This window comes from Amblyomma americanum, chromosome 1, assembly GCF_052857255.1.
Source record: "Amblyomma americanum isolate KBUSLIRL-KWMA chromosome 1, ASM5285725v1, whole genome shotgun sequence".
Classification (NCBI taxonomy): Eukaryota; Metazoa; Arthropoda; class Arachnida; order Ixodida; family Ixodidae; genus Amblyomma; species Amblyomma americanum.
Genome location: NC_135497.1, coordinates 334,935,306 through 334,948,489, shown reverse-complemented (window position 1 = coordinate 334,948,489; position 13,184 = coordinate 334,935,306). Strand labels below are relative to the sequence as shown.

Below are 13,184 nucleotides of genomic sequence, written 5' to 3'. Positions count from 1 at the left end.
CTTCCATAAAGGCGTTCGAAAAGTTGTCCTCTGATGCTTGGTCGCGTGCGCGCGGTGGTTCACAGTCACGCGCCAGATGTTCCGCAATGTCTCGGTGTCGGACACTCTCGCTGCATTCGGGGCATCTCACGACGTGGAACTGGCAGGCGTTGGCGAAGTGCTCCAACATGGCGGATGCGACGACCTCCGCGTCGCAGCCATGCTCAGCGTTCCAGCAGCGTACCTTGCGGCCGAGGATACTGTCCCTGGTGAAGGCTGACCACACCACGTCTTCTTCCTGGAAGGGCTCCTTGTGAAAGGGGCAGTGGTTGCGTTTGGCACCGGCGCCCTCGGAGCAGGACTGGCAGAGCAGGTGTAGACAGGGTAACATGGCTGCCGATGAAGGAACGAGACCGCAGACTATGCACACTCTAGTTGGTGGGAACGGGTTCACAAAACACGTCGGCCTCCAATCGAAGCCTCTGTCGAAACCGAACACTGTCTGCAGGCTCGTGGGCGCCATCGCTGGAGGCACGCACTCAAGCGTCCTAACATGCAGCGTCACGGCCACAGTCGGCTGAGGATGCAGTCTGCGTGTGCGACTGTTATCACGTTTCCGCCGTCCTTGTCACACCACGGTATGGTGTAAAAAGAGAAAACACTAGACTGCGAAGCTTTGCGCGCGGCAGCAGACGGTCAGACGGAATCCCGGCCGGTCTGCACTGCGTTGTCAATATTTCCAAGAAGTTATATCTACCCGGTTTACCTGATGAGAAACGCGACGTTCTTCTGTTGGTCGTTTTCACCTCCTCGCTGGCCACAGCTACTCCCTAAGCAGAATTCTTTTCGTCTATCTGTCTCGAAAACGAACATGGAACAGCTGGCGACACCTGGTGTGTGCTGCGGATATCAAGACACGGCGCGAACTTGGGAATCGAAACTGCATTGAGGAGAGCAATGCTTTATCTTAGGACATTGCAACGGAAGAAGCCGCTTGTTGATGTAAATTGCGTGGACAGCGGAGTAAGCCGGTAGGATGGTAAGTTGATTACATATATATTTGTTTGAAAAGTGAGAGCTGCGAATGACCGGAAAGGTTTTCGAAATGCCACTACATTAAACGTATAGTTGTTATTCCGGCGGGTGACGCTCTAAGGGAGTTCAAAAGTGGCGTTCGGTAGGGCTGGGCCAGTAGCGTCAGTTTAGTTCCGGTGTTCCAGCGGGAACCTTGCGTGGTCCAGGCTTCGATTACAAGGCAGTACTAGAGCGCCGCCATAGTGAATTCTTCTGAAGAACTCTGTTCATTACCTCGTGCGTTTCTGACGGCTATGTCTAGGGTTAAAGCCCATCGACGATGAAAGCAACGCATCCGCTGCAGCAGTGGCGAAGTACCCCGCGCTCTTCCAATCAACGTCTCCTGAGCTAAGAGAAATTTTTCTTGCATAAGAATTTGTCCACAGTTTCATGAAACAATGCCACCATTTGTACTAGATTAGGAAACGTGTGCTCCGCGATAAAGCCTAACAAATGATTTATGGTGGAGCTAGTCGAGGCGAAAACCGGTGCTACAAGTGTACAGTAGCGAGGCTGAGCATCCGTCTAGCATGCATGAGGTGAGAGGTTCGATCCCCAGTGTCGCTGGGTACGAAGCTGTGATACAGTGGGTACAAGCTTCACCTGGCCTGGTGCTCGGCTTAAACAGGGTGAAATGCTTGGAAAATGGGTCTTTGACCCCACCTTGAGCAAACGAAAATACCTTGTGCCATGGTCGCAGGCAACGTTACTATTAGCTCTACTCGGATGCGACTCAAGAACAAAGCGACAAATGCCCCTCAGAGGAGACCCTCCAGCCAGTGGTGTCGGCCCATTCTCCGCATGACCGTTCCCTTCGGAACTGCCAGCTTGAACTCGGAGGCGGTGGCAGAAGGATGGAAAATAAACAAGGGTAAATCAGATTAACCGCGGCGTCTTGAAAATCGGTCGACGCCATTGGCTGGACGGCCTCCCTTGACGGGCGTCTGCCGCTTCCTTCTTGAGTTGTATCCGACTATAGCTGGCGTCACTGGCGTCAGGTCCATTCAGCAAACCCTACCTTAATACCCGATCTCGGAGGCCTTGGCTTAGTATAAATGCTACTCGCCTCATGCCCTGAAGTGTGGCTCTAATTGATTGTCTTTCGTCGCTAAAATTATTTTGTACGTATGATTTGACGGTCATAGATATAATACATTGACTTCGCGTTGAGAAGACCTCTTAGTGGAGACTAGTGTTGCTGCTGTTAACAGCTGTAGAATTCCTGAATGTTTACAAATAACCGAGGTGGCGCTACAATCGCTAGCGGGCTCGCGGTAGGAAAGGGGCCGGGGGCGTAATCGTGGGGTAGACCTAAGCACCAGTTTTTCAAGGCCTGTAGGCGAGTTTTCCGTCTCTGGAAATCACAAAAGTGGTCGATGCTTTTCATGGGTTCCTGCTGCCCTCCCCCCGGCCCTCCTTTCCTAATTCGCCTTTTATCAACATAGGGTCCCACCCTCATAGGGTTGACACGCTCATAGGATGTCAACCCTCTGTAAGACGGCCGCCAAGCCTATCCTTATATCTACTTGCAACCCATACGGAGACGAACACTGTTTCAGGGCTGCAGTGCAAGGACGTCCGTGACTCGAACCATGCGCTGCTATAGCGATCCGCCACCTAACACGGGACAACGGGTTTTTTAACGGCTACACTGTCACCTCTCTGTCCGCAGGTTTCTATCTGTCCGCCCGTCCTCAGCACAAGACAGCTCGAGGAAATAAAAGCTGTGCAAATAGATATGTTCGACTGGGATTCGAACCTGCACCTTTGAGGTGTCAGTGTGGGTATGCAACGCCACGCGTTGGGTCGTTTGCGCAGACGCGAGAAGACAGCGCTGCTGCCACGTTGATCTAGCTAAGCGTTAACGCTTATGCACGGGCACTTCCTCATGTAAGTGTTGCCATTCAATTAGTGCGACTGTACAACAACACCGCTGCTAAAAACGGACTAATTTCGCACAGCGAAGTACAAAGGGGATAGCAGGGATTTTTACAAAAGAGAACTTATATGAGAGATAAACTTTTCTTATGACTGCTCACTATCTTCACGAGATAACTGAACGTATTCCTTGACAGCACTGTGCATTTATATCCGTTTAAAATGCGCATGTGTTTTCTTGTGATGCGTACTCCGTAGCGTTCGAGCACCCGTTCTTCAACGCCCTCGTATGTCCTCTTGTAGTACGCAATCACACGTCGTTCTGCACTGGGGGACAGTGCCCGCGTTCTTTCTTTCGCGTGAGCGATTTTTTGTGGGTCTGGTTGGCTTGTCGGGTGCACAAAATGGCTCTAAGTGTGCTTGTGTCAACGCTAGCGTGCTGGTTCCTTGAATCCGCCTGAACGATCTCACCTCGAACGCGTGACACCATTGGGAGGTAATTGAAATTAAAAAAAAAAAGAGAATGGCGCACGATTTAGCACGATTAGGCCACCTACGAAATAAGTCTGCTAGAACTTTGGTTTTCAATTCGATTTAGGTTCCAGGCTCGGTTTTCAATGTCAAGCAGGTGCCTCAGAAAAGGGTGGGCGAAATCGGACTTAGGTTCCGCCTTAAGGATATGACGCGATAGCGTTAATGGGCTGATGCCCATGTATGTGGAAATGGGTCATTCTCTACTTTTCATTCATAGATCGCTAGCAGTCCTTATACCAGTGCCAGCGGAGTGGCGCAGCTGTTAAACGATGCGCCAGAGCCGTGCGATGCAGGTGCTGCCACAGGTGAGGTTAGCGCGACCCATGTTTCTCTTCCGAGCAAACTCAAGGTTTCGTACAGACAAGCGTCGGCGACATTTGAAATTGGGGGTTTCAGTCCTGGCGTACCAAAAAGGTGCTTGCGCCGCGACGCCGATAACAGGCGATAATTCATAGCGGACATATCGTACAGCCTACGTCATCGCTGAATGCTTACAAGCGACGTAACGTCCAAAAGAAGTGCAAATATTGTAATGCTCGCCAAAGTTGACCAATATAAAGATTCTGGGCAGAAGTCGAACGGTACCTACTGGTAGCGTTTATCAGAATAAAAGGCTGATATATGTATCAGCGACATTTCACTGCGCTTGAAGCGAAAATATAATTTCTCTGGAGACGTACCTAACATTATGGAAATTTTGATTATGATGAATCACTGCATGACTGCATATATGTACGTGCGTTCTTTCTGAATAAACAGTTGTGAGTTCACGCCTGTATTGTTCCCTTCATGTGCTGCGTTAAATTTAATTCCATCTTGGCAAAGAAACAAGTGCATAAAGATTTTTTGCTGACCAATGTTCATTGTGTTGTTGCTTGCGTGTGGATGAGATCAAAACAATGAACAGTAGGCATGCATTCCTGCAGTGGGGTAATATAGGCGTAGCACGGATTAGCCACAATTTTTTAATCGACCAGGGTCGGCTGCATTAATTATGATTAAGCTGGAGGATAAATGTCACATAACCTCGTACTCCCGTACAGCTTTTCTTCAGAGTTCTCTGCTTTCTGCTGCTGCCCACCCACACCTCGCCGTATTTCACTATTTCGAATGGAACGACAGCCGAAGAAGCGTGTTGGCGTAGTGCTCATGTCACAACGAGGCAAGGCTTTTCGTGGACAGAGATACGAGTCGGTAACCAGGGGCAGATTCATGTGTTACTCTTTGGGAAATGCTGGTCGCATTTCAACAGCGTATTTCTTGGACTTTTTTTCGTCCACATAATGGGGTCCAGCCGAGATAAGGGGGGGGGGGCTCCCTTTCCTCCCATAAATACGCCCCTGTCGGTAACCCGAAGATGTGCCATATATACCGCCCACAATCTTACACGAATAAGTCGATAAAGGTGTAAAAACAAAGTAAGCTGTCCTCTAGCGAGCTCACATTTAGGGGCAGGGTATTTTGCCCAAGTTCCGCAGGAGATTTCAGTCACTAAATATACGGAATGCTTACTCTTAGCAACGGTAGTATATTCCTACTGCAAAGCATGGTAACTTGATGCAGTTGGCAAAGGCAGTAGGCATACAAGCGCAGCGCGGGACTGGTCGAATTGCGTTCCTTACAGTAATTGTCTCGTGCAGTCGCTAGGATCGATGAGAACTAGCTTAACCTTCTTATCCATGGGTCAATTCAGGAATTTGTCGCACAAGCCCTTGAGTATGTAAACACGAGGCCAAACACGGTGGCCGTGAAAACATTGGCACGGAACTATAAGGTTTCCATGGTGGTAGCTAGGCTGGTCATCGCTGCTTGTGCGGAATGGCGAAGAACGTGCTTGGGAGAGAAATTCATCCCAGTCATATATGGTTCATTCGAACGGAACCTACTTGTCCAGAAATATCACCACCGATGTTCAGGGAAGCGATGACCAGCTGTTCCTCAGCTTTGGCCTCGCCGTCTACTGACGCAGCCTGTTTTCCCAGCAGACGCCGCCGAAGCTAAAAATCCGGCATCTCCCCAGCGTGCGATCTTCACACAAGGCTTCTACGACCTTGTCCTTCATAAACAGCGCTGTCCGCTCACACTCTGGCATGACTACCTCTTTCATGGACCTCCCGTTTTCCAGCCAGTGCGTCCCTGATTTCCGATGCGACTTCGCGCCTGTGTTTCAGCTAATGCCATCTCGGCCAAGGTCTTGAGCCCAAAAAACCTTGTTTTCTAGAGCGTCCGTCACTGCACTGGCGATAGTAGTGGACTGAGATGCTGCTGTGTTTTAAGTCTCAGGGCGCAGACACTGTTCGAATGAGTCCAGCTTCATCCGCAGGGCACCATTCCCTTCCTGTATCTTTCCTAACGCTTCTTTTATTTGCATGAATACGTTGCCAAATTTATCGTCTTGTTCGCGTGCGCGGGACGATAAACAGTCGCGCTCCAGATGTTCCGCAATGTCCTGGTGCAGGACCATCTGGATACACAAGGGGAGATCATGGCGTGGTACTGGTAGGTGTTGGCGAAGTGTTCCAACATGGCGGACGCCACGCACTCGGCATCGCAGCCGTGTTCAGAGTTCCAGCGGCGTACCTTTCGGCCGAGAACGTTGCCCCTGCTGATGGTTGTCCACGCCATGTCTTCCTCCTGGAAAGGCTCTTTGTCCAGTGGGCAGTGGCTGCGCTTAGCAGCGGCGCCGTCGTAGCAGGGCTGGCATACGGAGTGACGCCAACTCTGCCGCCAAAGCAGTGACGAGACCGCACACTCTGCTCGAAGGGAAAGGGTTCAAGAAGAACGTGGGCCGCCGATCGAGGCCGGTGCCGAAACCGAACACTACCGGCATGCATGCGGGCGCTATGGCCTGAGGCATGCAGTCAAGTGTCCTCAGAGGGAACATCCGGGAACATTGACATGCGCGCACGCACGACTCCCGGGAGAACACCACTCGACCAGCCACGGACCACCGAGGTAACGTGCGCCAGTCTGTGGATCGGCCCTGTCGTGCTCCTCAGGTCGTCTACTCTCCCAGTGCCCGGGGAACAAATTGTGTTTCTTTTCTCTGTGTTAGTGCGCTTTAAATGCAGATTCTGTTGAATTGTAATCTCTCTCGATTGTTAATTTGCATGAGTTGCACTGTATTTGTAAATCACTTTGTATGTGCTCGTACGAATGATTGCGAAATCATCTGTATCGTCTCTCTGCTGTATAAGCTTTGTTTGGTTTTGTGAACCTTTGGCTCCGACCCATTCTCTGGCTTGCGACCGGCGAAGGCTGGGCACCAAACGACCAACCCCCTCGGCTCTTGGTAGCTGGTCTCCGGCTGAACTTGGCACATTGAGTCAATGGCATCTCTATGGGCACCGAGACCGCTACCCCCACACGCTCTAAGGGTGTCTCGGTGCGCACACAAAGGTGCGCGAAGTACTGACACCCAGCAGCACAACTAATCGGCCCAATATTGAGAATATACTGGCAAATTTTTATCACCAGAGTGAAATCAGTCATTCGCAAAATTGGCCCATTTGCCTGCGCTGCTTGGGAAGGGACTAGCTCACGAAGTCTAATCGGCTGACCGAGTTTGCGCGGAGCTTGACGTTGAGTGTCAACCTCGGCGCATGAAGAAATAAAATATAAGTATTGCTGCGACTGGGCGATGAGCCCTCGGAGGCCCGAACAGATCAGATTCGCTCGCCACTACACATGGAGCACTGTGCTATCTCCGAAGCCGATCACGCCTCGTGTCAAAAAACCACACTCACTCATGCTGTCCATTGCACGTCATCGTCTATATCAACTTCCATCTGCGGCGTGAACAGATCAGATCAGCCTAACCTCTTTCAGAGCTTAACCTTAGCCCAATATCACAGCAAAGCAAAACACAACCAGCCAAGCAAAACCTTGAGCCAACCTAGCCAAACACATGCTTTCGCACCTCTACTCGGCTTAACTACGTTTCCAAACCCTATCACTTTTTTAGCATGTGTTGTAGTTGAAAAGACTGGATCCGGACAACGCTGGCCAATGCAAGCGCCAGAGACTGCAAGACAAGGAAACCTCATGTAACGGCGAACTTTATCGACATTTTTTTATTAGAACTTAATAGATTTCAAGGCACAAGAACAGCAAACAACAATGTAGGCTCCCGCACTCTTCGGACAGCACATGAAAGAACAAAACCAAGGAAATCCTTCGCCTTGCGAGCCTGCAAGAAAACAAAAGGTGCAATTAGTGGCGGCTTGGCTGACTTACGCTAACCTGGAAATTGTTCCGTCGAATTTGAATCAAAGCCAGCCCGAGCCTCTAACAACGAAAACCACCGATTAGTAGTTGCTCATACCAGGCTTGCGGAGCTACAACTGAAAGATACTGATCATACATCTCTTCCAAGAAACTAAATCCGTTATTTCATAGTCTCCGATTTTTTGCGATTGTTTCCGATCACAAAGAAAGGTTTTTGATCTCTATGTTCATCACACTGGTATCTATAGAGAATGCTGAAAAACAGTGACAAATGGCATATACAGCGATCTCACAGAACGAACTCCGAGATCCATGCATCCGCTCGAAAAGGCCAATGTCGCCTATATAGGCAAATAGAAAACAACTCACCGCTATGAATTGAAGTCTCACCACTATCCACTATTCATGCAGTGAACACTGATAGCCCCTTTGTATGACATACTGCGCATCACCATTTAATATCTTGTAGCATTACTTGTCCATGTACCTCAGCGCAAATTGACTGCCCATTTATGCTTAGATTATATTAATTGTTTTTTTTATTCTTTTACTGCTATAAAGATATTTTCCGCGCTTCTCGCCTTACGATATTTTCGCCACAATACTCTTCCCCATGTAGAGTATGCTCTAAACAGAAAGGAGTAAAAAGGGAGTAAGAAAGGGAAGTAAGCTGTCCTATCCGCTAGGAGGCAGCTTACTCTCTTTCTTACTCCCATATAGGCGTTTGTTTGTGTTTAGAGTGTAGCATGCGAGCTAAAATCTCTTGTTTAAATTAAAGGGCTTCTCGCTCTATCTATCGCAAAGGGACACCCGCGGGGCTTGACAACTAGCTGACGGCTATGCAGTTGAACGTCGCGAAGGCTGCGGATTTTAAAGTTAGATCGCATTTTTGTGCAGCTATGAAATGCTCTCAAGGTGCAGAAAGCCGGTTAAATTCAGTACAGGTTCTTCTCTGCCTGCAATACATACAGCATATATGAGTATAGCAAGTCGGGGCGCAGGCAGCGAGAAAAAGAGAAAATATCGCCGGACAGTGGTCAATAACATTTTATTAGGATGACAAAAAAAAGCATATTAGGCGCATATATATTTAACGGAAAATTTTGGTTGTGCGCTCATAGAAGATGCACAGCTGAACTAAGCGCAATTAAACACGTGAAAGGCACACAACACAAGGCAAGCGCTTTGTGTTCATGTTCCTATTCAGTTGCGCATCTGTGATGTGTAGCTTACAATGAACCAAACTGAAACACTTTAAGTTCCGATCATAGAATTTGGATCAAAATTTTCTCGTTTTAAATTTCGTCTGGTGGTAAACTTCTAGTTTAGGTAACACAAAACGAATTTATAACCGATTAATTTTTTCCTCGTGGAGGAATTCGATGCAGCGGCCCTAATGTGGGCGGAGCAGCACTTAACAGTTAAGTCGTCTCTCACTACAACAAAACGCATTAAAAAATGTTGCTATACGGCATTTGTAAAGCGGTGATCTTTATCGTCCATCCCATGCATACCACTTCACCTGCGCCTTGAACACACGACAGTGCAACGCCAAGAGGGCCGGGAGAAGATGTCCACTGTGTGTCACGTATATCTTGTCCTCTACGTCTTGCGCACATGTCCAACATTCTTCGACAAAAAAAATTGAAATTTGGGAAAGTGTAAGATTCTGGTATTGAAATATTCAAGGCCCATTCTTCCGATATCTGGAAAAATCTTCCTTTTATACTGTTTCCATTGCTCGCATCGAGCAGTTATGACTGTAATAGAAAACCAATGAAGAACACTTTGGACTGTAGCAAAAACGTTAATAGCAAAAAAAAATGCAAGCCTGCAGGCGGTAGGTTGGGGATATATTGACTGTTGTAGTACAATTTTACAATATATGAGGAACACTGCGCTCATAATACCCTCCCTATACCCTATATATCACCCTCCCTGCAAATGCCTTTAAACGTTTTCCCGTTCCAGATTGCTTTTCTCCAGAACTGTTGGGTATGACGTCAGTGGTGCGCCTCCAGGCTCACCGTAACCGGAATGCAGGGGCAGCGGAGAACCTCCTCCATTACACGAAGTACATGGAGGCCTGCAGTTCCTGCAGCACCTTGACGGCCTCCACGTATTGGGCAGTGGTCAACACTGTGTCACCGCCGCCCTCAGACGACTGGCTGACCGCGCCGGACGTCTCCAGCTTGCTGGCGATGTGGTGTTTTGCACGGAAGGCGGCCAGGTGCGCGTAGTACACAGGGGCCGGGATGCTCACGCTCCTTGCACATCGGGAGTATGTGTGGCACAGGTAGAAGCTGAGCTTCTGCAGGTCGTCCGCGCTGAACTTGGAGTCATCCCACACGACATAGTAGTGGGCCGGCCGGCTGGTGCCCTGCGGGTGCGCCGAGGAGTACACTCATTCACATGCGAGAATTCCAAGGGCCGTGTCATGTTGTGTCGCATCGTGTCGAGGTATGTGGTGGTGCGGTGTGGTCCTGCTTGTGGTGCGATGTGGTGTGGCGTGGTGTTTGCGGTTTAAATGCGCCATTACGTGGGAAGGACAGTGTTTAAACGCAATATACAAAAACCGGCAGTGCCCATGAGCAACCCATGCACTTGCCCTGCTCCTAATGCCGCATGCACAACATGTTTCTGGCTTTATCTGGCCTTAGATGCCCTCGCGCCAATAAATACAGTGAATAACTATTATTTCCTGGCTGGCTGTCATCAGCGCATTGGTCGGTCATCGTCATCTATGTCGGTGTCCCGACTTCGGGACAGCATAAACACCGAGGCATACAATCCGACACGACTATTTAAACAAAAATCAATTTTTGACCGTTTTTTGAGACTTAAAAGCCGCTTCCATCTTTTACGTACGAGCTAAACATCAAGCGCTTCTCTTTTCACCCAACCTTCTGCAATCATGTCTCAGTAGACGCCACCTCGAGAATAAAAACCAATGACCATATCCACATGACAGCATCACTGAGCACTGGCCATAGAGGCCCCCCATGCGCAACTTCCGATACCGCTTCCCCAAAGGTGAACGATGACGTCACAGTCACACACAGCGCTCCTGATGGACTCAATGTAAAGCGGAAACCTTCCGTCACAGTTTCGCGCGTAGGTGATCTCGAAAACCATGCCTCCGTTTCCTCAAGATGTGGAAGGCCTACACCGCAGGCGCTCCTGGAATTTGTAGCGCATTAACGACGCGACACGACTTTGGCGATGCCGGCGCCCGGACTATTTCCTCCGCAAATTCATAAACGAAAACACCGCAGACCATTTCTTCCCGCTGACAATCGCAACAAGAGCGGAGAAGAGGACGCCTACCTGGATGCCGAAGTGGCTGCAGAGGAAGAAGTCGAAGTCCAGCGGGTGCGTGACCACCGAGTCTACGGTCGTGCCTGGTGGGACGTTTCGACACTTGCCCACGCCGTCGCGGTCGTTGGCGGGCATGAACCTCGTGTGATGCCGCTTCTGGACCACGATGAAAGTAATTGCTGGCTCGTAGGTCTCGTTGGGAGACAGTTCCTTGCACGCCAGCCGGATGGCGCTCACCTGCGAGATTTTAGAGCGGAAACAAAAACTGTCGGTCAAGGCTGAAAGGCCATTCGAATCATCACGATATCTACCTAGTTCAAAATGTAAACCAAACAATTTGGATGTTCACGAACTATGCTGTCGTATCTTATACAATTGTCGTTTCACAAAGAGTGTACTGCGAAGATCACCGTTTTTTTAAGCAATGCTATTATCGGTTGTACTCTGGTTAAACGAGCCGTTTCAGCTACCGTTCAGTTCAACGGAAGTGCAGCTTTTCCAACTGACGCTTAAATGAATAACAGTCGGCTGCAGTTACTCGGCATACTCCTCTAAATTGAGTTCACGCGGTCCACATTCCGGATCACGTGATCGGTTTGCACATAACTCTGCGCATTGACCACCTAGTTGACTTCACTCAACAAAAATTTCTGTGCAAGCTTGGCGTTTCAGTATACCTGTAGTGAACAACCACACAGAGCCAAAAAAAATTCAGTACAGGAACGTCCGGCTTCAACGCTCAGCCGTTGTTTTACTGGTGCCACTTCGCGGCCTTTTTTTTTTCTGGCTACACTAATCCGAATATAGTCGGATACACTCTAGAATGAAGCCGATTTTCTCCGTAAAAGGACCCCCTTCCAGCCAATGGCTTCGGCTTATCATCACGAGCCCTCAAGGCTGACAATGCGGTGTGCGCCGTGGCAGTGACAATAGTCTTCCCTGTGAGGGGGGAGACTAACCCCTTTCATCTAGCATTCGCCACGTGGTTACCCAAGCAGGCTCATGAGAATTGGTCTATGCCATTGGCTGCAAGAGAGTCCATTCAGGGTTCTTGAGTTGCTGGGTTCTTGAGTTGTATCCGACTATAATGGAAGTTGTAGTTGTACTTATATTAGCCAAGATAGCAAGATGTGGCAGCCGGAAATGCCGCCGACTCGGCCGATGCAGCGGGTCAGTAGACTGGTCCAACTGCGTATCTCCACTGCGCTGAGATCTCAACAGCAGGTGGCGCTGCCTTTTATTACCCGTGCCACACGCGCACTTTCTAGATGTTTGTAGCCTTAAGTTTGCCTATGCCATTTTTTTCGGAGCTGGCGCTACACGTCCAGATTTAACGACATTATTATTTATTGGCAGATTTATTGACATTACTGATTCGCAACTAAACAGAGGAGATTACAATCCAATAAATGACGAAATTCAAATGTTTTCTGATAATATTCTGACACCCTCTTTTCAATATAAGTCAGTAGAATATAACCGCGGGTTCAATTTAGAGGCAAGCTCGCCGAAATAGTAGCCAAACATGTCCCGCTTATCACGCTATCAAATCATAAACCTAACACTTGCTTTACAAGAAAGCATCAATGCATGAGAAATAAGAAAAAAAAACGGTTGTACAAAAATACAAAGCACGAATGTTCGCCCTGCGCGCCGGGTAAATATAAAACCTACCTAAACCTCTGTTGTTCTGGCCTTTGTGACGAAAAATTTTTTTTTTCAAAAAGCCCTTCCTGCGCTACTTAGGAAAAATAAAAGCAAGTCCTTCAAAACAATACGTCCGAACAGTGTCAGTAATGATATATCAATACATGATATTGACAGCACCCCCTACTTCAATGCTGAATGTCCTAAAGCATTTAACTCGTTTTTCGCATATATTTTCACCCAAGAAGATAATCCTAACGTCTCGTATGTACCTGATTTTGGTTACCCGTACATGGCGCCGGTTGACATTACACTTGATGGCTTAGTACACCTGATAAATAACCTAGTACCCTCTTTTTCTGGTGTTGATTAAATCAATTCAAAATACTAAAGACATGCCATTTCTGTCTCCAAAATCATCTTCCTTCATATCTTTAAGCAGTCAATATCTACAGGTGAGGTTTCCACCGGTTGAAAAATAGGAAAGGTTGTACCGGTTTTCAAAAGTGGCAACAAACACTCGCACG

The 13,184-nt window shown here is 48.5% G+C and overlaps 1 protein-coding gene across 1 annotated transcript in view; it reads right to left on the bottom strand.

The window, feature by feature from the left end:
- Positions 1-9,634: 9,634 nt before the first annotated feature.
- Positions 9,635-13,184, bottom strand: part of LOC144121086 (protein argonaute-2-like) — a 45,069-nt gene continuing 41,519 nt past the window's right edge. Inside the window, exons 4-5 of the mRNA XM_077654033.1 lie at positions 11,020-11,247; positions 9,635-10,072 (exon numbers count right to left, since the gene is read on the bottom strand). Of these exons, the coding sequence (XP_077510159.1) occupies positions 9,758-10,072; positions 11,020-11,247 (543 nt within the window). The 3' untranslated portion in view covers positions 9,635-9,757. The remainder of the gene's footprint in view (positions 10,073-11,019; positions 11,248-13,184) is intronic.